General features: G+C 61.5%; 1 protein-coding gene across 1 annotated transcript; it reads left to right on the top strand.

The window, feature by feature from the left end:
• The first annotated feature begins 2517 nt into the window (after positions 1-2517).
• On the top strand, positions 2518-23019 carry TRAF2 (TNF receptor associated factor 2). Its single transcript, XM_082656754.1, has 11 exons — positions 2518-2568; positions 9658-9874; positions 10335-10413; positions 10578-10676; positions 14753-14914; positions 15668-15742; positions 17310-17384; positions 18824-19150; positions 19621-19798; positions 20346-20494; positions 21144-23019. Exons 2-11 carry the CDS (start codon positions 9687-9689, stop codon positions 21360-21362), a joined length of 1551 nt encoding a protein of 516 aa, XP_082512880.1. The 5' UTR covers positions 2518-2568; positions 9658-9686; the 3' UTR covers positions 21363-23019.
• The last annotated feature ends 4960 nt before the right edge of the window (positions 23020-27979 follow it).

Genomic DNA, 27979 nt, shown 5'->3' with positions numbered 1-27979 from the left:
GAGTGCTGTCTCCCAGAGGCCTGGGTGAGTAAAGGATGGGAGGTGAGATGTCCAAGGGGACTGGCCATGCCAGTGGGGAGCGGAGGTACCGCCAGCATTCAGAAATGTCCTGGGCGCAGACCAGGACCTGAGGGAGGAAAGCCAAGGGGGCGGGGCAGGCGCCAGGGGCCTGGGAAAGGGGGCCTTGGGGCAGAGTGCGTGGCCGCGGCAGCACCTCCCCCGGGGTCTGCAGGCCCAGTGGGCAGCTGCTGGGGCCTCTCCTGCCTGGCCGGCGAGCTGTGAAAAGCCAGCGTCCACCGCAGCATCGACCCGGATCTGTAGCCAGGCCCACGCCTCTCTCTGGGGGGCACTGAGGCACAGGACAGAGGCCCTAGACCCCAGCCCTCAGGGAGCAGGTGGATGACGCAGGCCCCCTCTAGGGTCTGCTCGGGGCTGTCCCAGCCACCTCCCCGCATGGCTGCCTCAGAGGCTGAGTTTTGCTTTCTTTTTGGCAGGAAGGAACCCGCGTGGGAATCCCCTGAGTTGCCCGACGACCAGAGTGAGTCATCCCTTTTCCAGCCCGCCTGGATCGAGGTGTCACCCTTCTGAGCTGGCAGGCGGGGGTGGGCTGGCCGCTTCTCAGTCAGCAGCCCCTCCCTGCCGAGGCTCCCTCTACCCCATCTCAACTCGGGGGCCTGTTGTCAGAATCTCTCTCCCTCTCTCTCTCTCTCTCTCTCTCTCTCTCTCTCTCACACACACACACACACACACACACACACACAATGTATTCAGGAAAATCCTCTGAAACTGGCAGTCTGAGAGATATGAAATCATTTTCATGCTGGAAGCATTGCCAGGTCCTTCGAGATGGGCTCAGCCCTGTCAGTGCCGAGGGCTGCAGGCAGCCTCCTTCCCGGGAAGCAAGACCTTCGTCCAGGAAATCTCTTCGGGATGCAGGGTGGGCTGAGGGGGCCCTGAGCCCAGCGCTCCTGTGCTGTCCCCGATGCTGGAAGGGTGAGTGAGGTCTGACCCTCCCCAGGGAGTCACTGCAGAAGGCCGGCGAACAACTTCCACTTTACCCTGAAGAAAGAGGGGTGCTGCTGAGGGGGGACCTCCTCTCTGCAGCAAGAGCCACTTCCTTCCGTGCTGCCAGTGGGTTCACAGGATGGCCTCGGCCCCCCAGACCCCAGGAGGAGAAACCTCCTTACACCTGAGAGCTCGGTTAGTTATGGGCCTTGAGGGAAACCTCATGGAACGCGTAGGTGGGGACTGAGGAGGTTTCCACGGCTGCTGGTGGCAAACTCAGCCTTGAAGTTCACGGAACTTGTAATGGAGGCCTAGGGGCCTTGCTGCTGTATCCCGGGGATGTGGCGTTTGCGATCGGGGAATTCCGACTCCAAACCTAGTAATGATTTATGCAGTGTGATGTGAGTACTTCTGGACACAGCGTGGACCCTTTACATCATGTGGCTTCACAGCCTGCCTGTGTCGTTTACTCTGTCCTTGAACAGTCTGCGTGGCTTCAGATGCTCCCCCTGGAGCGGGGGTGCCCAGTGTGCTGTGTGACCTGGGTAAGGAATCTTGCCTCTCGTAATCTTTCCTTTTCTGCAAAATGGGGAGAGCCGTCCCCATTTCCGGGTGCTGGTATCAGATGAGACGCTGTTCTCAGGTATTTAGAAAGCTGTGTTCCACAGGAGAGAATCCAAATTGTCCCCAGTCTCCTTTAGCAGATGAGAAGCGGCTTGTCCTCAGGCCACACACTTAGCGGCAGTGTGCCGTCCCTTCTTTCTGGTCAAGACCAGCGCTTCCTTTCTAAATATTTCCACTCGTGTGTGTCCATGTGCCATAGGCTGTGCATATTGTTTTGTTTGGTGGTGAAATTCACATAAGATAAAATTCACCGTTTAAACCATTTTAAAGCTTACAATTCAGTGTCATTTGTACTTTGTAATGTCGGGCAACCGTCGCCACTACCTAGATCTAGAACATTTCACTACTCCGAAAGGACAGCTCTAAAGCCTTCCTACCCTATAGGTGAGCGGCGTCTATTTGTACTTTTTCTCATAAATGTAACCCACACTGGGGCCCAGCCCTGCGCCGGGTATCGCCTTGGTTCCCTGCGCCTGGAACTAACCCTCTGCGGGAACAGCGGGACCACGCCCTCCAGCCACAAAGCCGCGCCAGCGAAGACGGACTCTGTCTAGAGAGCGTCCGCGGGCGACTTAAGTACCCTAGCCGCGTCAGCTCCGCCCAATCGGCGCACGCTGCGGCTCCCTGCGCGCTTCTGGTAGGCTGTTGTGTCAGTCAGTCAGTAGTGAGGGCCCGAGGTGGGAGGGGCGGGGGAGAAAGCTGGCCAATCGGCGCCCGCTGTGGTTCTCTGCGGCACTTGGTAGGCTTTTGTGTCAGTCCGTCAGGAGGGAGGGCCCGAAGCAGGGGGCGGGGGAGAAAGCTGGTCAGTCGGGGCCCTGTGTGGCTTCCTGCTCTCTCCTGGTAGGTCTCCACATCAGTCCATCAGGCGGGCTCGTGGGCGGGGCGGCGGCGGCGGCGGCGGCAGGCGGGCAGGCAGTTCCGGGCGCGCGGCGGCGGTTGGTGAGTCGCGCGGCGGGGATTGGGGTTGGGGTTCGGGGTCTAGGTCGAGGGGCGGGGGCGGGGGGGCGCGCGGTGCCAGGAGGCCCGACGGGAGCCACGGCCGCCGCGGCGCGCGGGCCTGAGGGGATTTCTCGGAGCCGGAAACTGAAAGTCGGAGCGGGCCCCTCACAGGAAAGTTCGCGAACGGCGGGGCGTCCACGGCGGCCGGCCCGGGTCCGCGCGGGGTCCGCGCCCCCCGGGCCGCCCGCGAGCCTCGGCTGCGGTGCCCCACCCCTTCTTGCCCCCGAGGGGCTTCCTGCCCCGCTCGGGGTCCGGACGGGCTCCGCGGGCGGCCTGGACCTCGGGGATCGCCGCTTGTCGCTTGCTGCCCCGGGCCCTCTCCCCGTGTCTCCGACCCCCCGAGCTTGGGCCTTGTCCGACGGTGACACCGAGCCCCGAGGTGGATGGGGAGGATGCAGGGGTCCAGGGAGCTGCCGGGGCGGACGGAGCCTGGCGTGGGGACTCAGAAAACTGCTGTGTGTGCGGGGCCAGACGCTCCTTGGAGGCAGAGCGGGCTCCTCGTGGACTGGACGGTGGGGACGGGGGAGAGCTGGGGACAGCTGCGCCTGTGACAGCAGCCGCTCCGCCCGGCCTTGAATCTAGCCGAGCGGGGGGCGTGCCAGGCCTGACGCCGGGCCGTGCGTGACTCAGGGACCACATGTCCCCGGCGAGGACGACAGCGTTTAGCCACTCAGTTACTGGCTCTAGGTGGGGGTCCCAAGAGCCCAGAATTGTTGTTTGAGTTATTTTTAACAGCTTTATTGCAGTGTAATTTACATACCGCAGAACTCAGCCTTGAATTTCAAACAAACAAAATCCTAAGCAGTGGTTTTTGAAAGCTTTTCTGAGGAGTAGAAGCTTTCAGTGCTTTCAGCAGTAGCATCTTCACACATTCGAGCAGCCGCTCTCTCTGATTCCAGGCCCCAGCCTGGCCGGTCCCGCACCTCAGCCCCACACCTGGGGACACAGCCCAGCCCCCGTGAGGCTGCAGCTCCCAAAGGCCGGAGCTGTGATTTGGGCCTCTGTGCTCTCTGGTCCTTTGGCCTGGGACAGCCCTGAGCGCACCTCCTGACACACCCAGGCCGCGCCATGGGCCCTTCCGGTGTCCCCCCTGCGTCCCAGACCTGTGCCACCTGCGGTTGCGTTGTGCCCTGTGGCCCTCGCCTGTTGGCCGCATCGGTAACGGTGCTGCCCAGTCTCCCCAGCTCCACGCGTGATGCACAGCAGGAGCCTGGAAACATCCATGCGAGCGACAGAGTGCAGGTCCCGTATGTACATCACAGGCTCGCGCCCTCTGGGGAGACAAACACGCATGTCATTCCTCTGGGGACCTGAGAAATGGGTTGTTTCAACAGTGGTCGTAAACTGTGGACTAGAGCACGGAATTTACAGCCATCACTTGGTGCTGGAGAAAATGTTTTCTCTGGGAAGAAAAGGCCTTCTGACTTAGTTCTGAGCCAGGTGTGGGCCCCCCTCTGGCAGTGAGAGACGCCTGCCCGCCTGCCTGCCCGCCCACCCGGTCAGCACACCAGCGTGGACTGGGCACGGTCCGGCAGGTGGGTTTCCACCACAGGGCAGCACACACACGGGCAAGGGGAGGAAGGTCCAGAGAAGAAAACCCAGAAAAAATGACCCACAGGTTCCACAGATCATGCCAAGAATGGGGTGCACCCCTTCCGTCTGTTCCTGTGTCCACACCTGGGCTTGTTGCCCTGTCCTCCCTGTGTCCTGGGCCTGCTCCTTCACGGAGGTGGGTGAGGATCACCCCCAAAGGCCTGGGCAGCTGAGCCTCGGGGAGTGAGGGGGGCAGGCTCCGCGGAAGCTGTCCCCTGGCTCCGAGCAGGAACAGAGTGGCCACCGTGTTCCCTGCAGGGCCAGCAGGCGGTGGAGATGGCGTTTGGGGCAGGTGTTCTTGGGGACTGGCTGTGATTTAGGGAGGCGAGGACACAGCAGCGGTGGGGGTAGGAGGTGAGTAGTGGAGGTGACTACAGTGCGGGCTCCAGGATTGGGGTGCCCTGCTTTGTGGTGGGGTGGTGCCCGGCTGGGCCAGTGGTGCAGCACGGAGGAAGGGTCAGACACGGGTGTAGGAGCCAGTGACCGGCGGGAGCCTTGGGAGCACGGAGGGCACCCCTGCGCCTCCCATGGGCCCGGGTCCCTCCCTGCCTCCAGGCCCGCGATGCTGCCCGGGCCGAGGAACGGTGCGGGGAGGCGAGGGTTGTTCAGGAAGCCGAGCAGCAGAGGCCCTGGAAGCTTGGGGGTCTGAGGGAGGAGCCCAAGTCCCCAGCTCGTACTCAAGGGCCTCGGGAGGCTCCTGCGGTGAGTCAGGTCACAGTGGACGGTGGCCGGGCCCAGTGGTAGCAGTGTGGTCAGGTCCTGGATGTTTGTAGCGGGTAGAGCCAGTGGATTTCCTGGCCCGCTTGAGGTGGGCGTGAGGCGGGGCTGAGGCCTCAAAGGGGCCGAAGCGCTGCGTCATTGATCAGCGGGCCCAGGTTTTCATAAGAATCTGGGCGTGCTGGTGGCACGAGTAGCTGTGAGTGGGCGCGGCGGGAGGGACGGCGCAGCGTTTGCTGTGTGCTTTAGTGTAAACGGTTGTTGGGCGTTAAGTTGGTACCAGAACGCTTGGCATCACGTTGAGCTTGAACGAAGATGAAGGTAGTGTCAGCGTAACGTTCACGTGGATGAGAACACGCGCTGTGTGCGGTCGCAGGTCCCCGGGAGTTGCTTCAGGGGTCTCGGACCTGGGGGCCCAGCGTGGCGTGCAGCAGGGACCGCTTTCAGTGGAGCGTGGATTTGGGGGAGTTTGGTCCTTGCGTTGGGGCATCCCAGAGGGAAGCTCCTGGGTTGAACCCGTGTGTCTGCTGGTAACAGGTGGCCCCCGGCAACCAAGTGCTCCGACATCTAATGTGATGTTGGTTTGGGCAGCAACGTAGCCTTCTGAGAATTAGTCCCTGACCCCCACACACCGGACTGAGGACGGTGGAGCCCAGCTGCCCAGCGGCCTCCGGCTCAGTCGGGGTCTCTGTGATTTCTCACAGGGACGGCTCTTTCCCGGGGTCCTCCTGCTGTGTACCCAGGCGGGACCTGGGCTTGGGAAGGGGGCACAGGAAATGGCAGAACAGCGGTGGGGTGCCAGATGCCCCCCCACTCTCCTGGGGGTGGGGAGGCAGGAGGGAGATGCAGCCCCACCTGGGGGGCTTCTTTTGTGTTAAAACCGGTTTTTGAGGTTATTCTGCCATTGTTAATATTATGAAGCAGGGTGATTCTGGATAAACATGCATGGGTGTACCATAATTAGGGATTTCACCATCTTTCTTTCGACTCTCGGGAATAGAAACTCCATCTCTTTCTTTTTAAAATGAGGCATACATACAGCAAAATGCACAAGTCCTAAACGTACAGGCAGATGCGCCTGTGTCCACATATACAGTCGTGCCTTGCCTTCCGGAAGCCCTCGCATCCCTCAGGCAGCACTGACCCTCCCACATGGAAAGCTTCTCTGTTTCGCGTCTCACGGGGTTTCTGACTCCAGATGTGTGGGTTTCCCCACACCAAGCAGTTCTGCCTGGCTTTTGTTTTTTTTTCTTTGCGGTACGCGGACCTCTCACTGCTGTGGCCTCTCCCACTGCGGAGCACAGGCTCCGGACGCGCAGGCTCAGCGGCCATGGCTCACGGGCCCAGCCGCTCCGTGGCATGTGGGATCATCCTGGACCGGGGCACGAACCCGCGTCCCCTGCATCGGCAGGCGGACTCTCAACCACCGCGCCACCAGGGAAGCCCTACTTTTCTTGATAGATGCCGACTGGGCATCCTGCAGTTTAATTCAGTTCTGACACTGGCCGACTGGAGTTAGCACAGACCCCTTGTGTTAAGGGTTTGGTTGCACAAGGCTGCCCCCACCCCACTTCAGATGCCAGTGGGGAGGCGGGGCCTCCCATACTTCTGACTGACTGACTGTAAATTGAGGGTCCCCATGACCCCCTCCTTGGGGTCAGTAATTTGCTAGAAGGGCTCAGAGAAACATGCGTAACAGCCCGCTGGGAGAGACACACAGGGCCAGGTACAGGGAGGGACGTGGAGCCTCCATGCCCTCTCCAGCCCCCCCTTCCCAGCACCTCCACGTGTTCAACCCAGAAGCTCTCCAAACCCGGTCATTTAGGGGTTTCACCGGGGCTCGGTTCTGAAGGCAGGATTGATTGAATCACTGGTGATTAAGTCAATGGCCAGTGTCGCCGCCCCCACCCCCCACCGTGGAGATGCTCCTCTGTCCCCATGGCTCAGGAAGCCCCAGGGGTTCTGGGTGCTTTGCGCCAAGAACCAGGACGAAGACCCAACGTCTGTTGTATCCCAGTTCCCAACCCCAAGGGTAACTGCTGTTCTAACTTCTATTGTCATAGGTTAGTTTCACCTATCCTCGAGCTTCACGTAACTGAAATTATCCTGTAGATGATGTTTTGTGTCTAGTAGAAATGCCGTTCCAACAAAATGCAAGTTTGTTGTATAAAGTTAGTGCATTCCCGTCTGGAGCATGTTTGGGGAGTGAAGTAAGTGTGAGGCCGGGGCCGGGCGTGTGGGAGTGCTCGCTCACACTCCCTGGTGAGTCGTGTGAATGGATGTAGTTCTTGTTGTTTACCACCACACCTGAGAGTCAGGATTTGGAAGATAAACTGGAAGCTTGGAAGGACCAGTAGGGGGGTTTGGTTCCATATTGGAGGCTTGTAACATCTGACCCCTAAGTACAAAGGCTGCCGGTCGCCCAGCCCCCAGCCCTGTGTGACTGCAGGTGGGTGGAGTGTGTGGCGCCAGGAGGGTCCGAAAGGGCCAGAGACGCGGAGGTTTCTTCTGATGTTCGGGCAGGTCGGGTGGCTTTCGGTGCTGAGTTTGGGCACGGCGCTTTAGAGTATGATGTTTTCCATTACGGTTCTTGAGGGTTCAAGTGTATAACTGTGACTTGAATAAGACATTTAAGGCCTTAAGCACTGAGACCTCCTAGGGCGTGGCGGGGGCGCCCTCTGACCGCGTGGCCACCCACCCTCCTGCTGCGCCAGGTAGCTGTGACCGCTGAGCGGGGAAGACGAGGCCTACTGTGTGTTGGGGCCTTTTCCTTCTTTATTGCTCAAGAAAGAGACCGTTTGTGGTTCTTTTATGTCCAACAGGAGTAAAGGTCCATGGATTAATAAAATGGGCTCAATCTGCCACAGAAGGTGTGGTCAGTCGGCCAGAAAGTGTTTCCCCCAGGCCGGCCACATTCGGGCGGAAAGTCATCGCAAAAGAAGAAAGTCTCTCGTGACAGGTCCGCTGGAGACTGTGTTTGAGGTTGGCAGCGAGAAAAGCGTCACCCTCATCCTTACGCCTTGCACGAGCTCCATTTTTTATTTTGCTTTCTGGCCCTGCCTGTGTAAAACATGGCTGCAGCCACAGAGGCCTTTGCGTTTCATCTTGTTTGTTTTGTTTGTCTATTTATTTATTTATGGCCGCGCGCGGCTCGGCTCGTGGGATCTTAGTTTCCCCAACCAGGGATTGAACCCGCGCCCTCGGCAATGAAGGTGTGAAGCCCTGACGAGTGGACCGCCAGGGAATTCCCACATTTCATTTTATTTAACACCTTATAACAAATACAGAGTTTCGACTGAAAGAAGGTGGCTTTTTTTTTTCATGTTATATTCAAAAATAAAAACTCCTCTTTCTCACGTAGTTTGGAGCCATGATATTTTAAACCATCAAGGTTACAAAATCAATTTAGTTAGCATGACCAGAAAAAGAGGGAAGCTAGGAACGTGATGCCTCTCACGCGGGAGGGAGTGCACCTTCACGGGCCTGTGTTCCAGACGCACACACGCGTGTGGCCACCACAGCCTGACCTTGAGCTGCCCTGGCCCACACTGGGGGCGTGTCCGTGAGCTCTTGGGACTTTTTGTTCACATCGTCGACCAAAAGGTGTTACTAATAAAGGCACCTCTCATGCTTGCACGTCTGTGTTATGAGGGCTTGAAGGAATGAGATCCCCCAGCTGTCGAATTGACAGATGGCCCCTCCAGGGGCCAGGCCTGCCAGTGTGAAGAGAGCGCGAGAGAGGCAGAGGTGTGCCCTCCCGAGGTGCCCGGGCACAGCGTCCCTTCTGTTGGTGGCTGGAGGCAAGAATGTCGGTTGTGAAACGTCCTGGGAGCTGCGGAGGGCCCTCCGAGTAAGGCCTCCTGTGTTACAGACCCCACAGCTGATTGAGAGTGGCTTTGCCCAGCAGCTAGGGGACGACACCGTCTGTGCTGTCCCCTCGGTGTCAGGCCAGCTTAGGACAGTGCACGTGGCCTCCTGTGCACGGTCGCTGCCCAAGCAGACCCCCCCGCCTCCGCGCCCCAGAAAGGGGCAGAGTTTCATAGCGTCCTGACTTGACCATGCCCAGACCCCAGAGCAGACGTGGGCGTGTGTGCTGGGGGCGTGCGGGGGCAGGGATGGCTCTTCGGGGATTTGCACGAAGGGCTGGGGTGGCCTGCCAGGGTAGCGGACGAAGAGCAGGCCTCTGAGCGCTGTGGGGGGCCCTCCGCCCGCTCGCCCATCCTGGGTACCTTGCGTGGCGGCCTTACCAAGGCCTGGTGGACGGCAAAGGGCAGCTCTGAAGCGAGAGGGACCCTGGCTGTGGGGACGGAAGCAGAGCAGCAGCTGCACGCAGGCTGCACCCCTGTCCTGGGGCTGAGGGTTGGTACGGCTGTCTCCTGGGCCTGCCCGGGGCCGTCGCCTGCCAAGCTGTCCAATGTTCTAAGGACACATTCGCACCTGGAGCCTTGGGGAGACGGCAGGGCGTAAGGATTGGGGTCCGCGATCACGGGCAGATGCGAGCCCGGCCAGCTGGCCTGGGAGCAGAGGCCCGGGCCGGGCGGCCACAAGGACAGCCCGCTGGGCCCAGGGCTGCGGCGGGCGTGCGGGTGCCCGCTGTCTCAGCCTTAGCCCCGCCTGCGCTGGGCTCCCCGGAGCGCTGACGTCCTGCCTCTCAGAGGCCTAATGGTCCAGGCCTTGCACATCCCTGGACCCGCCGTGACACGCTGTGCTCTCCCTTAGGGCTTGGCCTTGGTGGGGCTGCGGTGCTCATGGCTGCAGCCAGCGCGACCCCTCCCGCCTCCCTGGACCTGCCGCAGCCTGGCTTCTCCAAGACCCTCCTGGGGACCAAGCTAGAGGACAAGTACCTGTGCTCGGCCTGCAGGGACGTCCTGCGCAGGCCCTTCCAGGCTCAGTGTGGCCACCGCTACTGTTCCTTCTGCCTGAGCAGCATCTTGAGGTAGGGGCGCCGGGAGCTGCCAGGAGCGGACGCTGATGCCCGCGTGGCCCAGGGCTGCTTTGGTGTGGGGTGAAGTCAAGCATCTCCTTAGAGTCTGTTTTCCCTGCTTCTCCTTGTCTCTGGTGGGAAGCGGACAGTTGAAAATTGCCTGGAGGCTCCCGCTCCCTTTGCGCTGGGCGCCCGAGTCCCTGCGGGGTCGGGAGGTGGGGCCTCCGGCCCGTCAGCAGGAGGACAGCAGCCCCTGGTCCTGGCATCCGTCTGCGCGGGTCGCGTTCAGACGGGCCGGGGTTTGGGGCTGGGCCCCGAGTGTCTCGCACGGTGCGTCGTGTCTGCTGGCCACGCCGCTGGCCGACAGAGGCTCCAGAGCCCGAGCCGTGGCGTGGGCCTGTGTTGGCGAGGCCGTGGGCCTCCCACCCTCCATGGCGGGTTTCACAGTGCGGCCTCCCCCTCTCCCCACCAGCTCCGGGCCCCAGAACTGTGCCGCCTGCGTGAACGAGGGCATTTACGAGGAAGGCGTCTCTATCCTGGAGAGCAGCTCGGTGAGTGAGCCGTCCACGCTGACGGTGTCGAGGGGAGAGGGAACCTGGGAACGGCCGTGGGAGAGGTGCCCTGGTCCCGAGTCTCCCCGCAAGGCTCGTGGTGTGGGGTGCCAGGCGGGTGGGCGTCTGGGAGGGGGCTTACCCAAGGTACGCTCTCTCCCCAGGCTTTCCCGGACAATGCTGCCCGCAGGGAGGTAGAGAGCCTGCCAGCCGTCTGTTCCAGCGAGGGCTGCACCTGGAAGGGAACCCTGAAGGAGTACGAGGTAGGGGCTGCCCTGCGCTGGCTGAAGCCCCTCCCGCAGAGCAGCTTCAAGCCCGCCTGAGTCCCGCGGAAGGGGGTGCAGCTGCTGCTCCGGACGTGCCCACCTAGACTCTGGAGCCGGGGGAGCCGGGCGTGTGGCCCAGGGTGGGGTGCTCACCCTGTCTGGGCTGTTTCCTGGTGCGTCCGTGGACGCGGTCCTCCAGCCGCAGCGCGGTGGCGGTGAGCAGGGGTGTGTGCGGGGACCCTGGCCCGGCCCTGAGAGCGCCGCGCAGGCAGGAAACTAGCTTTCCCGCCGACGGGACTGCGTTGTCTTTCCTCGCTTGGATAGCGCTGCCACTGGAAGACGCGCGAGTAGCTTGCACGTCCGTTCTGGGGCCACAGGAAGGCATCTGGCCAGGGACAAGGGCAGTGGCCGGGTGCGTATCTTGCAGGCCTGTCTCTGCCGTGCAAGGCTGGCAAGTTGGGGTCCCTGTGTGCTGGGCCTCCGGCAGCGGAACCTGCGGCTGTGAGCCCCTCCGGACACTCTTCCTGGTGATCAAACGCCCTTAAAAACTTCCGTTTCCAAGGTGCCTGCGCATGAGCGTTCCCAGTAGCACTGTTCCCGGCAGCCAAGTGTCCCTGGCAGAGGGCGGGACACACAAGATGTGGGCTGGTCGTGCCGCGGAATAGTGTCCAGTCATGAGAGGAAGGGAGCCCCGCCCCAGGCTACAGCGGGGACGGACCTTGGGGACATCACGCTGAGGCCACGCTCAATCAGCTTTGGGGTCTCAGGGAGATGAGCCCAGCAGAGGAGGACAGAACGTGCGGGAACCAGCCCTGTGAGACAGGAGGTGGAGTGGAGGCTGCCCGGGCCGGGAGGTCGTGTGCAGTGGTGCAGAGTAATGGGCGGGGTCCTTAAGGTGGGGAGGCCTTGTTGCTGTCCCATGCGGCGAGGCTGGCGAGGCTGGAGGGGCTGTTTGCAGGGGACCCGGCTCGCCTACGCCCAGGGCTGCCCAGGCCACGGAGCAGCCTCCCTGCCATGGGGTGGGCGCCGGGCTGCGACTGAGTCACGACACGGGAGAGCCTGTCGGCTCTGGAACTGGGTCCTGGGTTCCTGGGGCTCCTCCCGCCTCCCGTCCCGGGCGCTGCGCGGCGGCATCCGCTGGTCTTGACCGACTCGACTTCGTGGGCTTCAGGCTCTCGGTTGCGTTTTGCCAGAGGGGCAGCTTGGCTGTCTCTGGGGAGGAGCCAGTGGCCGGGTGGACAGAAGCTGGGCTTTCCTCTGACGGGCACCTGGGCCTGGAAGCGGAGGCCTCTCTGTGCCCTTCCGGGGAGTAGGACTGCAGTCCGTGGACAGAGGCCTCCGACGCCCAGGGGCCACCGTGGGGCAGGGGCACAGGCAGGGGGTGCTGCCACCGAGGCCCTGCTCAGCAGACGGGCCTGAGCTGTTGCCCAGCGCTGTCCGGAGAGCCGGCCTTGGGGCAGGGTCTCTCCTGGGCGGGTGGGGAGCCCCAGCAGGGAGTGCAGCGGGTACTGTGTCGCCTTTTGAGGGGACCAAAGACCCCCAGGGACAGGCGGAATAACCCCAGCTCCCGCGTCCTCTGGCGTTTCTGCCGTCTCCAGGCCGCTGGTGCGGGTGGTGGCTTCGCAGGCCCCTGGCCGAGGGCCTGGGACCGCAGCCAGCCCGTGGGCCCTGCGCCGGCCCTGCAGGCATGCGGGCTGGAAAGTCCCTGGCTGCACCCGGGGAACTCAGGAAAGTCCCTGGGGTTGGTCACGTGGGAGACGGGCACTGCTCTGGGTCTCTCGGTGCAGCCTTTGACGTCGGGTAAACCTCTCTCTAGCTGGGGTGAGACCCCACCTCGGGGCGTGGGGTGGCCACCTTGCTGCAGCAGTGGCCCTGCTCCCAGCCCGGAGCCAACACGTTTGCCCTTTGGGTTGCTCAGAATTGGGGCGGTGCTGGGAAATGCTGAGGCTGCGGCTGAGCTCCTGAGAGTGTGGCGAGGTGGGGCAAATCCTGGTCAGCCTTTGAATAAGCTTTTCCTTTGCAGCCACGTCTAGTATTTTCTAAAAACTCAGGGAATTAAGACTCCAGTTCAGTTAGAAGGTGTTAGAAGTGCCTGCCAAGCACACGTAGCAGCCCTGGGGACTGCTTTTCTGGAAGCGAGAAGCAGGGGCTGCGTGGAAGGAACAGCAGGGAGAAGGGGCCTCGGGCTTCAGAGGAGGGGTCCGCGCGGACCTGAGGGAGGACCAGCTGATGGGGACATTTTGCAGCTGAAAGGTGAGCAGTCGGATGTGCTCACGTGTCAGGGAATCCAAAGTTGAAATGCCTGAGCATTTAGCTTGAACTCTGGTTGAAGTGTTGCTTCCCTGAGCCATCTGGTGGCAGTGGGAGCCCGCGGAGCCCGTGCCAGCCTGTGAGGACGCTGCTGCTCCTGCGCCAGGTGCGCGCTTCAGGGCTCTGAATCCCAGGGGCACCCGCTGAGTGGCGAGCCGTGTGGGGCCGGGTGCTCAGCGCTGGCCGCGGGCGTTCCTCTCCAGTTGTGCAGTGGCCCCGGGGCTCACCTTGAGCGTGTTCTTTGGCTCTGATCAGATCCAGGTGCCCTCTGGGTGCTGTCGTTTCTGTTTCACGAGCCTGGTTGTTTCCGGGGCTCCCCTGTGGCTCGGTGTGGTTGTTCGGGCTGTGCTCAGTGTGGCCACGCCAGGGCCCTGTCTGGGGAAGCTGGGGGTGCCCTGGCGGTCAAGGGAAGCTCCTCCCGGGCGTGGCCGCCGTGGAGCCTTTAAGGAGCTGTCGCTGGAGCAGGAGCCCTCGGGGAAGGTGTCCCCTCTGCTCTGCTCCCTGTACCTAGTGGCGTCCTGCCCACCCGCACGGCCGGTCTGTGTCCTGGGGCCGGGCCTCTGCGGCAGCGTCCACAGAGCCCCGTCGGGTTGAGGGGGGTCACGGGGGAGTCTTGCTGAGAAGGCCGAGTTCCATCTGACGTGTGTCCCTGCGGAGACGTGGAGCCCGGGGTCCTGTGAGGAGGCGGGAGTGCCACGGGCACCACATCTGAAGTCTCCACACCCCGGCTGCTGGGAGAGCACCACACGTGCCATGTCTCTGGGGTTCACCTGGCAGCACTGCTCACTCCCCGAATGGTGAGCTTTGGCCCTGGCAGCCAAGCCTGCTGCATGGGGTGGAGACTCAGCCGGCCTGTTCGCTCGGCCTCGGACTGTGGGCCACGTGGAGACAGAGCCCGCGTGAGGCTCCTCCTTCCTCAAGGTCACTGCGGCGGAGCTCTACGAGCTCTGCGGGGGCCCTGAGCTGCCCCAGCTTGTCAGGCGCCCAGCCTGAATCTTGGTGGAGGTGCTGACCCCACGGCGTGGATGTGCTTGGTGCCCAGGCACCAGGGGTCGATTTTGTGTGATGCGTACTTGACCACAGTTTTTAAAAAACAGCAAACAAACCGTCATCTCCCGTTCTCTGCTTACCGGCCCGCCCTCTGTGCCCCTTCCCGGCCGGCGTTTCCTGAGAGCTGCGCACAGCTTCTGTCTGTCCCCTAGGCTTGCAGCCCTGTTTCCGGGTCCCACCCTTTCTCACCTCTTCAGCCGCTGCCGCGGCCCCCCAAGTGCTGCGCTGCTCAGGGCCACGCCTGTCCGGGTCGGGGCCTCCCCGCGCTGCTGGCTTTACTGGGCTCCGCCTGGGCCCCGCCTGACCCTTCGGAAGCCCAGGCTGGGCCCCTGCCTCCCTGGCCACGTCACCCTGCACGTCCTCAGCTCCAGGAGGGCGGGAACGGGGACTCTCAGCCTGGGCGTCGGGACGGGTGGGCGCCTGCGTTTGCATCCGCTTCTCGCTCTGGTCCCCACGGCATCACTTCTCTGCCCTCCGTCCGTTTAGAACCTGTTCCCGCAGCCCCTCTCATTGTCCCCTCTGTGTCCCGAGGGCGGGGTGCCGCCTGCTGGATCTGGGTCCTGATCTCTGCGCTGGAGCAGGGGTCGTGGAGTGAACGCGGTGGCCCCCGTGGCCTAGCGCCGAGAACGAACCCAGACCGGTCCACGGCCGGCGGGGCAGTGGCCCAGAACCCCACGGGCGCTCCGCCGACGCCTCGCTCCCTTCGTTGCCAGAGCTGCCACGAAGGACACTGCCCGTTCGTGCTGACCGAGTGCCCGGCGTGTAAAGGCCTGGTGCGCCTGGGCGAGAAGGAGCACCACCTGGAGCACGCGTGCCCGGGGCGAAGCCTCAGCTGCCGGCACTGCAGGGCGCCCTGCTGCTCGGCCGACATGAAGGTGAGCGCGCGCCCGGCGGCCCGGAGGCTCCTGGCGGCCCCGGGCCGGGGGCAAGCTTGCACAGGGCGACGGCAGCGTGCGGCCACGCCACCCTCGCTCTCGCTCGGCAGCAGCCTCCCTGGGTTCACGCTGAACAGGCCCCGAACAGGCCCCGAACGCCGAGGGGCTTTATCTGGAAGGCGTCGCTTGTTTGTGAAGGGCGGGCCACCTTCCCGCTTCCTGAGGTCACGAGTGAGCTCGGTGCCCACGTTTCCGGAGTCTGTCCGTGTGGGTCACGTGGATCTGCTGGGTCGGGACCCAGACGCCCCCCTGGTGTCTGCAGGTCTCTTCACCTTCAGCCCTTCCCTGTGGGTGTCTTTTTCTCTCTGCCGTTTGTTTGTTGAAGAAGCCGGCCGTTAGTCTGCATTTGGCTGGTCGGGTCCTTGAGGTGTTTTTCACGCCCGGGAAGCTCAGCTCTAGAGGCAGCCCAGGGCCCGAGACTTCGGGGCGCCCACGCTGCGCATCTCGTCAGGGGTCTCGGAGGTGCTCTGGCCGCTTGGGTCCCCCACCACCAGGAGGTCCGCCAGCCTGGCACCCGGGTGGCAGTACTCTTGGGGCGCTGGGGCGCTCCTCCTCCTGGTGTTGCCCCAGCGGCTGCCAGGCGAGGGCAGGTCCTGAATCTGCAGAGCCCCGTGTCGCATGCCGTCTCCACCTCGGGGCTCAGGAGCGTTGCTGGCCTGGCCCCAGCTCTGACGGCTGCCCCGTCTCTTCCAGGCGCACCACCAGGTCTGCCCCAAGTTCCCCTTGACCTGCGAGGGCTGCGGCAAGAAGAAGATCACACGCGAGAAAGTAAGCGCTCCCCTGGTGCCCCTGAGCAGCGTGGTGTTCAAAGGACAGGCCACACCTCGGCTCTGGGGGTGGGGTTCCCAGGCGTGGGGTCGCAGGCTCTTCCTCTTCCCGCCACCCCCCTCCCCCCCTCCCCTCCGGCTGCGCAGCCTTGCGTCTGAGCCACTTGGCCCCAGGGAGCGGGGATCTGGGCAGTTGGACTGTTTACCTGGCTCTTCTCGCTGCGGGAGGTCTCTGTCCCTGAGGACTCTGTCCCTGAGGACAGGGCGGTGGCTTGTCTGTGCTCCTGCTGTGGCGCTGGTTCCACAGGCAGGCCCCCAGGCCCACCCTGGCTGTGCTGGGAGCTGAGTCGGTGGTGGTGGTGGCGGCCAGGCGGCCTCCATGCTCTGGGAGAGAGGGAGGGCGTATGCTCACATGCCTGTGGGAAGCCCGCGCCTGGTCCCCGGGGAGGCAGCTGCAGTTTGTTCCATGAGGCCCCTTCGTCTCTTCTTTTGAGCTTCTGAGGTTGCGCCCTCGTGGATTTGTGCAACGGTTACAGTGCTCCAGGGCAAGAGCTGGGAAGAGGGTGCTTCCGGAAGCTGGTGGGGCGCGGACCCCTCCCGAGCTGTCCTCGGTCGCGCACGCTTCTCCCACGTGATGGGTGAAAACAGCACCCAGGCTAGTTTAGGCGGCATTTCTCAAGCTGTGAGCGTGACCGCGAGCTTTCTGCCTGAACTTCACCTGCGTTTCTTTCCTGGGGAGCAGTTGTGACTCCCGTGCGTTTCTTGGCAGGGCACTTGTCCTGTTTTCTCTGTTTTTGGAGCTCTTTGTCTATCAGGGCTGTAAGTTGCAGTTGTTTGTCCTTTTAGTTAACGGTGCTTTTGGTTTGCTTCTGTGTTGGGGGCACTTTGCAAGGTTTTTCTCGTTGTCTCTGGATTTTGATCCAGAGTTGGGATCGTTCTGCGCTCCCAGGTGCAGAGGAAATTCTCTGTTTCCTGCAGGCGTAAGTCTGATTTCCCACATTTTGGGTCCCTGGCAGGTGGAGGCCAGTGGCTGCCCCTTCCCCTCCCCGCACTCCTGGCAATGCCGGCCTGGCTGTGTCTCCCTCGGCCCAGACACTGCTGGGTCAGCTGGCCACGCTCTGGGTCATGGGTTCTGCTCTGCTGAGTGTGGCCATGGGCCAGCGCCACGCCGGGTCAGCAGTGGGGTCTGATCCCTGGTCAGGCTGCTGGTCTCACTCCTGGCTCCGTTTGGAACCCAGGCTGTCGGCCCCCAGGCCCCAGGGCCTCAGACCGGCCTGCGAGGGAGGGGGTGGGCAGGGCTGCTCTCTGGGACGCAGAGGCCCACGCGCGGGCCGGGCTCTGCGGGCGATCCCAGACGGCCCCCGTGCCTCAAACACACACGTGCGCGTGTTCGCGTGTGTGCGTGAGTGTGCACTGCGGCTTTGGGGGCAGGTTGTGGGGTTTTGTCTGGCCCGAGCGTGCAGAGGCCAGTGGGGCGGGTGCAAGGGTCCTTTGATGGGACGCTGACCCAGTCGGTGTGGGAGCGGCTGGAGCAGAGGGGGACCGGTGTCTGATGTCAGGCCCGTCAGTTTCAGGACCACGTCAGGACATGTGGCAGATGCCGAGTCCCCTGCAGGTTCCACGCTGTCGGCTGCCCCGAGATGGTGAGTCCAGGTCTGCGGCGGGACCACCGGGAGCTCCTGGTTCCCAAGCAGAGGCCGGCGGACGTGACCGCACCGTGCGGACACGGTCTCCACTCCACCTCCAATCCGGCCCTCAGGTGTCCTGGCTCTGTCCGCTCGTCCCCCAGGTGATCCCTGGTGCCCAGCCTTGACCGCCCAGCTGCTGGGAACCCCCAGCGTGTCGCTGCCCCCTGAGGTCTAGCGATGGCCCCTCTGCCCGTCCTCTCACCTCACCCAAAAAGCACACCTTGCTCCAGCCGGCCCTTCTGGCCAAAAGCACAGTGGTCGTTCTGGAGCTGCCTCCTGTCTCTCCCATCACATCCAGTCTCCCAGAAGAGCCTCCGTTCTGCCTGCAGACGGGTCCTGGAGCCTCTCTGCCTCCCCGCCTCACCTCTGTGGCCTGCGTGGCCCTCCTGCGTCACCACACCCCGGTCACCGGCCTGGCTGTCCTCCAGCACGCTGACTTGCCCCGGGCCCTGACCCACCTCCTGTCTGCCCGCCGCACCTACCAGCTTCTGTGCGGCTCCCTCGGGCCTGGGCAGCTCCCTGCTTATGTGCCCTTGCCCTCCTTTCCCACCTATTCTGTGCCCCCGAGGGCGGGGCGTGTGCAGGCCCTGCAAGCGGAGGCTGGCTCTATAGATACGGCACACCAGCCCTCTGCTCTCAGCGACACCCCAGCAGCATTTCCGGTGGCAGCAGTCCTGGCGGTGTTGTCACTTGGTGACTTCACAACACTTGGTCTCGGTGTCCTGCTTTGTTTTTTCTAATGAGGGTGAACAAGGGCAGTGCCCCTCCCGTTCCCTGGGTTTGTGTTTGACATCCTGCTTCTGGGCAACACGGTGTGGTCATTTCCCGCTCAGGCCCGGGGATCCCTGGCGTGGGGGACGTTAGAGGCCAGAGGAAGGGCCTAGGGCACACGCTGCCACGGCCTCTTCACGTCCCAGTGAGGACGAGTGTCCTATTGACCCTGAGGACCCAGCTGGCCTCGGCCCAGCTTCCGGAAGCCTCAGGTGCCCGGCCATCCCAGGGCGCTCCCGGGCGCTGGGCCTCACGCGGAGGTTCGTCCCTTTCTTTCCACTTTAGGCTTTTTGAGGCTGTCTGACCCTCCAAACTCGTTGTGGAGCTTTGGAAGGGATGTGGCTGCAAAGCCAGATCTGTAGGGACTATTTAAGATGGGTTCTATCCCCCTCCCCCCGCCCAGCCGCAGTGTTCCTCCCATCACCTGAAACACGAGTGAGTCACGTAGGGAGGTCTGTGTTTCGCAGACGTGGTTGAGTTCAGACAGTGACAGACGCAGTGCTGGCAGGTGAGCGAGAGGGCAGGTCACCCTTGTGTCGCCGCCGCGCGCCAGGCTCCGGTGCTCTAGCGAGGTGTGCGGCCGCGGGCCCCCGGGACTGAAAGCGGGCGTCGTGCCTCGGCAGGTGGAGGGCGAGAGGCTGCAGGAGCACGAGGCGCAGCGGCTCCGGGAGCACCTGGCCCTGCTTCTGGGCGCCCTCCTGGAGGCCGGGCCCCCCCTCCTCAGCCAGGGCGAGCAGGGCTGGGGGGCCAGCACGCCAGGCCCGGGGGCAGCGCCCTCCCAGGCGGCGGAGCTGCTGCAGAGGTGCGAGGCCCTGGAGCGGAAGACGGCCACCTTCGAGAACATCGTCTGCGTGCTGAACCGGGAGGTGGAGCGGGTGGCCGTGACTGCCGAGGCCTGCGGCCGGCAGCACCGGCTGGACCAAGACAGGATCGAAGCCCTGAGCAATAAGGTTTGTGCCCGCTCGCCCGCGGTGCCCAGGCCTCGTCGGGCGGGTGCCAGGGGCTCAGGGGGCTGCAGAGCCAGGAGTTTGAGGACAGCGCCTGCATTTCCAGCGGGCACTCGGCTCTCCGCGCTGGGCCTGAACGGAGCTCTTCTCTGAGCCCCTTCCCGCAGGGCCCGACGCGGGGCTCAGCGAGGCCGCTGGTGGAGTCTCTCCTCTGACTGGGGGCAGAGGCGGCCGTGGGGAGCGTGCCTGGAGCTTCACGCGGCTCCCACGAGCGAGCACGTTTCCTCCTGGGGAAGGAAGCTGCTCCTCCATCCGAGAGCAGCTGACCCAGCAAGGCTGAGGCACTGGGCATGGGGGTCGTTTCATAGCATGTTCCTCCCAGAGGGAAGCTGGTCTCTGTGGAGGCGGGTGAGCCCCAGGCCCCTCTGGCCCGGCGCCCCAGGGGCGCGTCCTGACGGGCCCCGTGCCCCCAGGTGCAGCAGCTGGAGAGGAGCATCGGCCTGAAGGACCTGGCCATGGCCGACCTGGAGCAGAAGGTCCACGAGATGGAGGCGTCCACCTTCGACGGGGTGTTCATCTGGAAGATCCCGGACTTCGCCAGGAAGCGCCAGGAAGCCGTGGCTGGCCGCACGCCCGCCATCTTCTCCCCAGGTGTTCTTCCGGAACTTGCCCTCCCCCTGAGCTGCTGCCACCCTGGGCCCCCGCATGTCTGGGCTGGGGTCTGCCCCCTGCTGCGGCCGGGAGCAGCAGGGCCCCCCGGCGGAGCCAGCTCCTCAGCCCACAGTCACCAGCCTCACGTCAGGGTCACATCTCGTTCCTTAAACGGCAGGCCCACCGTGTCCGTGGTCGCCCCCTCTGCTCCCCGTTGGACATGAGACTTGTCCAGGTCGGGCTCAGTCCAACCGCAGCTCCTCTGCCCAGAGCCCCTGCCTGGTGCTCAAGTCTCAGTCCAGCCCCTGAGGTTCCTTCCCGGTTGGTAGCAGGGCCAGTGCGGGGTCGCATTTAGGGTTTCTTAAAAGTGCTGTGTCTGATTACTACTTCCATTTTCAAGAGAAGTCTGTTTGCACGAGCAGCTAACTGCGTGCCCGGAGGAGAACGTTCCCTCCTTGTGCCCTCCACCCTGAGTGGCGCGTGTGTGTTTCCGGGGGAGGTGGCCGCATGGGCTGAGCCCTGGGCGCTCACCAGCACCTCCCCACAGCCTTCTACACCAGCAGGTACGGCTACAAGATGTGTCTGCGCGCCTACCTGAACGGAGATGGCACTGGGCGCGGGACGCACCTGTCCCTCTTCTTCGTTCTGATGAAGGGCCCCCACGACGCCCTCCTGCACTGGCCCTTCAACCAGAAGGTGCGCAAGGCCCTGCCCCGGCTGTGCGGGCACGCGGGAGCCCGTGGGTGACAGGTGTCGGCGTCACCACGCCTCAGTGCTTGGGCAGTGTCCATTGTCTCCTGGGCCATGCCGCTGGTCAGCCACTCGGGACCAGCAGTTAGTGGTGGTGCTGCCTCAGAGTTTGTCCCAAGGAAGGGGGGCCGCCAGGGGGCCTTGATCTGAGGGCATGGCCCAACCCTTGGGAAGCCAGAGCCCACGTGGGGGAGGAATCGGAGACCCAGGCACTAGTCAGGACAGACGCCATGACGACGCTGGGCAGCCCCGTGGCCGTCGTGGAGGAGGTGGCGTCACTGAGCGCGGGGCTGGCTCGTGCTTCTCCCTGAGGGGTGCTGTTCCTGGGGGCGGGGACAGCTGCGTGAGCTCTTTGGTGAGAAAACGTCCCTTAGACAAGTGTTGTCAGAAAAAAGCACAAATGGACGTGGCGCGGGGTCCTGGGCTTCAGCCTCGGATCCTGGTGTCAGTGGACAGAAGACGCCGGGACGGGCACAGACGGACAGACCGGGCAGACCCGTGGCGGCCGTGCTCCTGGCACGCGACTGCAGACCGGGCTCCCGCCGGCTGGGCAGGCTGTGACTCACGTGCTGTCCCCTGGGCGCTCTCCTCCCAGGTGACCCTGATGTTGCTGGACCAGAACAACCGGGAGCATGTGATTGACGCCTTCAGGCCCGACGTGACCTCATCCTCGTTCCAGAGGCCGGTCAGCGACATGAACATCGCGAGCGGCTGCCCGCTTTTCTGCCCCGTCTCCAAGATGGAGGCCAAGAATTCCTACGTGCGTGATGACGCCATCTTCATCAAGGCCATAGTGGACCTGACAGGGCTCTAGCTGCTGCCCACGGGAGCAGGGCCACCGTGCTGGGCGGGCACCTGCGAGCTCACGTCCCAGAGGCAGGGGCCGCCTCCCGGGAAGGGGTTCAGCCCAAGGCCATCGGGGTGGGCTGTAGGCCCGTGTGTCCCCAGCAGGTGGGCTGTGCAGGTGTGGAGCCCTCAGCCTGCAGCGGGGCGGCCGGGGCCACAGTGAGGAGCTGCTGGAGAGGAGGGACGGTCTCGGGCCCGGCTGCCACTCCAGGGAGAGCCCTGCTGGGCCAGTCTGACCAGGCCGGCAGGCGGGGAGGGCATCCCATGTCCCCTGCCCCATGGCGCGTGCAGGGCGCACGTCCAGCACCCCCCTGCCCAGCCTCCGCAAGACACGTTGGCTTCCCTGTTGGGTGTGGAGGAGTTGCTGTTAAACCCTTGAATCTCTGCGGTGAGTGGTGTCCATCTGGCTCTCGTCCTGGCCATCAGTGACTCTGGCCAGGGCCTCCTGGCCTGCTGGCCTGCACGCCCCGTGTGTCGCCAGCTCCTTGAGTGGTTCCGTGGGCTCCCTGACACTGCAGGCTGGCTGGTGCGGGCCTCAGTGAAGCCAGCCATTCTCTTTTCTGGGATGTTACTAGCTGGGCAGCTCCTCGTCCCTCAGGCTCCCCAGGGTCTGCCCTGGAGAGCAGTGCCACGTGCGTGCCCCCGATTCTGGGCCTGCCCCGCCCCTCCGTGCAGGGCCCACGGGCCTGGAAGGGTGGCCAACGGCTTTGTCTGCATTTGGGACCTGACAGGTGGCATCTCCCCAGGACCAGGACTTGCCCGGCCTCCAGGTGTTTCCTCGACAGCGGCAGAGCCCGGGCAGCCTGAGCACAGGCTTGCACCTCGGCTGGACCCGGTCAGGGCTTCAGCCCGGGGCTGCAGGATGGGCACGGCGTCCTGGCCGGGAGCTGGCCACACCCAGGTGCACTAGTGACCGGGACTGGGTGCTCGAGTGGAGTCCTTACGGAGGACCCGTGACAACGTTGTCGCTTCTCTGTTTTGAGAAGTTAAAGAATTGAAAGGCACAGAGTAATAAGCTCCGTGTGTCCAGAATTAACACGTGTACACGTTTTGAATTCTGTATTTTAATTAAAGAGAAACATTGCGGAAAAGTTGAAGTCCTGCTTCCTTTCCCTCTCACCACCTCCTTCACTGGCCAAGGCTCCGCCCTCATGGATCTGGATCCTTTTCTGTTTGAGTTTCTGTCTCTGTGGTCACACACAAGCAAGGCTCGTGTACCCAGTCCTCTGCAGATCCCTCTTCCCCTCCCCCAGGGGAACGCCTGGTGTGCTGAGCATGGCACGGCAGGCGAGGCGCAGACACAGACGGTGTCCCTCCTCCACGTTCCCTCGGGCACATGCCTCCCTGCTCTGCCCTCCTAACCTGGACAGAACATCCCCGCTGCTGCCTGTCCCATCCCGTCCAGCCCTTGCTGCTCGTGCGTGCAGGCTCGTTGCTCCTCCAGGGTCCCTGCCTGCCGCCCGCCTGCCTGCTGGGGTGTTGGTCCTGTTTTCCTCCTGGTCGGAGAGAGCTCCCAGTATTCCCGGAAACTGGCCGTGGAGCACGTGCGGGCTGCGTGTGCAGGTGTGCACAGAAATGGAGCGCTTGTACACACGCGGGTCATGGACAGTGCCGCTGGCCCCTTAGTCAAGAAGTCCCAGCCCCCTGCCCCCACCGGCCTGACAAATACTGTTTTCTTCTGATGGTTGGGGTTTTGTAAAATAAATAAATTTATTTATTTGTTTATGGCTGCGTTGGGTCTTCATTGCTGCACACCGGCTTTCCCTAGTTGCAGGGAGTGGGGGCTACTCTTCTTTGCGGTGCGTGGGTTTCTCATCGTGGTGGCTTCTCTTGTTGCGGAGCACGGGCTCTAGGGGCGTGGGCTTTAGTAGCTGTGGCTCACAGGCTCAGTAGTTGTGGCTTGCAGGCTCTAGAGCGCAGGCTCAGTAGTTAACGGTGCACAGGCTTAGTTGCTCTGCGGCACATGGGATCTTCCTGGACCAGGGCTCGAACCCGTGTGCCCTGCATTGGCAGGCGGATTCTTAACCCCTGCGCCACCAGGGAGGTCCTCTTCTGATAGTTTTAAACATACTGTTTGTTTTTAACATACTGGGTTTTTACGTCTGAAGTTTGTTTATATATGGTGTTTGTGTGTGTGTTTCCATCAGGTCACTTCAGGTTAAACCAAGTAGATTAATGAGTTTGTTTCCTTACCCTTAAAATGAAACAGAACAGTAAAATGAGAGGCGTAGAAAGGTACTCTTCAGCCACAAGGACAAGGAGCGGGAAGAAGGTGACAGCAGAAGGAAGACTTGAGCCCGTTCGTTGGGAAGGTGGGACGTGGGCACGGGAGTGGCTGCCCCAAGGTGCCCAGGGTCCGGAGAAGGTAGCGCTGGAAGGGCGTGGACTCAGAGACTGCAGCGGGAAGGGTCTCCATCTGGGGGACTTGCCAGAGGAGCTCGGGACAGGTGCCCGCCCTGCGATGGAGCGAGGAGTGGACGTCTGCCGTCAGGACTGCAGGCGCCGGCCCTGCCCTTGAGGAGTGTGAGCTGCTGTGGAGTCACTTCTGCCAGGGAACCAGGGTTCCAGGGGGAAACTGAGCTCCAGAGGAGGAACCCGGGGGCGGGCCGCTGCCTTGTAACCTGGTTTAGGACGTTCGCGTCCCCCGCCCCCTGCCCCTGGCAACCCCTGACCCACGTCTCCACCAATTTGCCTGTGCTGGACACTCGTATCAGGAGTCGCACAACTTGGCCCTTGATGTCTGCTTCCTGAAGCATGAGGTTTTCAAGGTTCTGCAGCGTCAAGCTGAATGGCCGTCCCGGTGTGGACGGACACGCAGTAATGGACGCGTGGGTGGGGCCGCCTTTGGCTGCTGTGAGCACTGTGTACGAGTCTTAGCATGGACGTGTGTTTCCCTCTCTCCTGGAAGATGCCTCCGAGGGGAGCTGTGGGGCGTGTGTTGAACTATCGGAGGAGCTGTCAAGTTACCTTCCGAGGTGGCCGCACCATCTGGCATTCCCACTGGGATGTGAGTTTTAATTTATGCCTTTCTTTGACCTCCTACTCCCTTGTCTTCCATGTTATCTAGAATTTTAGTTCCATCTTATTTTTTCAACGCACAAAATAATCATTTAGAAACATCGAGTAGGGACTTCCCTGGTGGTCCAATGGTTAAGACTCTGCGCTTCCACTGAAGGGGGCACGACGAGTTCGATCCCTGGTTGGGGAACTAAGATCCCGCATGGATGCAGTGCGGCAAAAAAAGCACAAACCTTCAAGTAGAGGGACAGCATCATGTGTGCTGTCTGCTCCCAGCTGACTTGTGCCCCCTCGTCTTCCTGTGTCTGAGGCTCGTTCTGTGGTGCAGGCTGTGGTCCACGTTGGTGGCTGTTTCATGTGCACTTGAAAAGAACATGTCAGGGCTTCCCTGGAGGCGCGGTGGTTAAGAATCCGCCTGCCGGTGCAGGGGACACGGGTTTGAGCCCTGGTCCGGGAATATCCCACATGCTGAGGAGCAACTAAGCCCGTGAGCCACAACTACTGAACCCGCGTGCCACAACTACTGAAGCCCACGCGCCTGGAGCCCGTGCTCCGCAACAAGAGAAGCCACCGCAATGAGAAGCCTGCGCACCGCAACGAAGAGTAGCCCCCGCCCGCTGCAACTAGAGAAAGCCCGCGCGCAGCAACGAAGACCCAACGCAGCCAAAAGTAAATAAATTAAATAAATAAATAAATAAAAAGAGAAAAGAACGTGTCTTCTGCTGTCGGTGAGGGGAGTGTTCCACACGTATCGATTAGATTCAGTTGGCTCATAGTTGTCATGTATTGAATTGTGACTCCCCAAAAGATATGAAGTGCTAACCCTCAGTAACTCAGACTGTGACCTTATTTGGAAATACGGTCTTTACAGAGATAAGTTAAAATGAGGTCATTAGGGTGGGCTCAATCCAATATGACTGGTGTCCTTCTGAAAAGGGGAAACGTGGACACAGACGTGCACAGAGGGAAGAGCACGTGAACAGGCCCACGGAGGCGGATGCCACGTGAAGACAGAAGGCTGCAGTGATGCGTCTACAGGTCAGGAGCGCCTGATGTCTGGCAAACGCCAGAACCCAGGAAGAGGCCAGGAAGGGCTTCCCCCAGAGACAGTGGCCCTGCCAGCACCTTGACCTTGGACTTCCGGCCTCCAGAACTTTGAGACAATACATTTCTGTTGTTTTAAACTTCCCAGTTTGTGGTACTTTGTTCCAGCCATCCAGGAAGCTAACACAGGGGAGGGCTCAGTTCGCCTGCACTTTGCTGCCTCTGTGACTAGTGTGACCTTCACTGAGAGAGGAGCACCTAGTCTCCAACTGTAACTTCAGATGCATCTGTTTCTCCTCTCATTCTGTCACTTCTTGCTTTGTGTATTCTGAGGCTCTGTTGTTAGGCGCACACACATGCAGGATTGTTATATCTTCTTGGTGAATTTACGCTTGTATCGGTGTGTAATGTCCCTCTTTTTTCTTGGTAACAGACTTTTTCTGAAATGTGCTTTACTTTGTCTGATATTAACATCCTGTTTCTTTTCATTGGTATTTTTGTGGTATACCTTTTTCCATCCTTTTACTTTCAACTAACCTATACTATATTTGAGTTTCTTAGAGATGGCATAGTTGGGTTGTAGGTTTTTTTGTTTTTAAGTTTCACGTTGACAATAATGTAATTATTGATATGCTAGATATAAGTTGACCATTTTGTGTTTGTTTTCTGTTGGTTCTCTCTGGGTTTTTTGTTTGCTTGTTTTGTTTTGTTTTGTTTTGTTTTTTTGACCATGCAGCATGCAGGATCTTAGTTCCCCAACCAGGGATCGAACGCGTGCCCCCTGCGTTGGGAGTGCGGAGTCCTAACCACTGGACTGCCAGGGAAGTCCCAGTATTCAATTTTAGTTCATCTGTTGTGATACTGACTCTCTTTATGGTTTTAGTGGTTGTTCCAGTCTACTTGGAATCAGTAGTTTGCTCTTTAACTGGGATATAGAAACCTTACCACCCTGGAGGCCCCTTTGTGGTTCCCCCCTTACCTCTGTGTGCTGGACACGTCACCAGACGACACCATAACAAACTTCCTTTCAGCAGCGGAATGTGTTTGGAGAACTCAAGAGGAGAGTGTTCACCGTTTCTGTTGCTGTCCCCTCCCTGCTGACCGTCCAGGTTTCCTGACACCATCTCCTTCCTGTCGGAAGAGCTCCCATCGGCATTTCTGTTAGAGCAGATCATTTTCACTGGATATAGAACTCCGGGCTGAGTCTTTCCTTTTCCCCAGCACTTAAAACATGTGCTACTTCTGGGAGTTCCCTGGTGGCCTAGTGGGTAGGACGCCAGGCTTTCACTGCCAGGGCCCAGGTTCAATCCCTGGTCAGGGAACTAAGATCCCTCAGCGCACCCCCCAAAAAAAAAAGTGCTACTTCCTGTGGCTTCCGTGGTTTCTAATGAGGAATCTGTAGTCACCACAGGCTGCTCCCCGGGGGCCGAGGTGCATCTTCTCACTGCTTTCAGGTTTCTTTTGTCTTCAGTTTTCAGCACCGATTTAGATGTGTCCAGGTGTGGATGTCCTTGAGTTTGTCCTTTTGCTCAACCTCTTGAATCTGTAGGTTTATATCCAAATTTGGGGACGTTTTCAGCCATCATTTCTTCAAATCGCTTCCTCCTCTCCTTTCGCGCTTAGACCTTTGCGCGCCTGTTCAGGTTGGACCATCTCTGTTGTCCTGTCTTCAGTCAAGTTCACTGACTCTTTCCTCTGACTTCTCCATCCTGCTATGGAGTTTGTCTAGAGTTTTAATTTTTGGTTATTTCCCTTTTTTGTTTATATCTTAACATCCACTGCAGAATGTGTTTGCTCACTCAGGCATTTTATAATGGCCACTCTGTCTGTGTCAGGTAACTTGAGCGTCCTTGGCTTCCCTTGAGTTGAACGAACCAGCTCTTCGTGTACTGGGTAACTGTAGATTAGATTCTGGACGTTGACCTTACAGGTGTGGGTCTGGTTAGGCCCAGGCTCAGTTCCCACTGCCACCCGCGGGCTGGACCCCACGTCAGCCCAGCCCCGAAAGCCACGCTCTTCCGGCCGCTCCTGCGCGCTGCTCTGCAAGCTCACCGAGCCTTGGCCTGAGCCCGAGGAGCACACGGGCAGCGCACGGGTGGTCCTGGGCGTCACAGCCACTTCACGGGCTGTTTCTCAAGCTGCTCCCTCTGGTCTGGTTGTTGGCACCCCGTCTGGCCTCCAGCCTGCAAGCTGGCACTCCCGTTAACCCTGCTCTGTCGTGCCCCTCCTTAGTCCGGCTGTGCCTGGGGCCACACAGCCCCCGGGGATCACCCGGCCTCTCTGCACTCACTCAGCTTCACAAGTCCCCTTTCCCGACCCCATGGCAGGCTGGCGGCTGTGCCGTGCAGGCCCAGGAACTGAGGGTGGGCACCGGCGAGAGGTGCCAGTGCTGGGGCCCCAGTGCTGCCGCTGCCCCTGCCCCGCCTACCATGGCGGAGCCCTCGGCTGCCCCGAGCCTCTGCTCAGGTTTCTGGTCACACCTCCAGAGGGGCAGGGCCTCGAGCCAGCTCCCACCTGCACCCG

The sequence above is a fragment of the Grampus griseus genome (genome assembly GCF_964374135.1).
Source record: "Grampus griseus genome assembly, chromosome: 6".
In the NCBI taxonomy this organism is placed as follows: Eukaryota; Metazoa; Chordata; class Mammalia; order Artiodactyla; family Delphinidae; genus Grampus; species Grampus griseus.
Note: the sequence above shows the minus strand (reverse complement) of the source record. Positions and strands in the feature narration are given on the sequence as shown.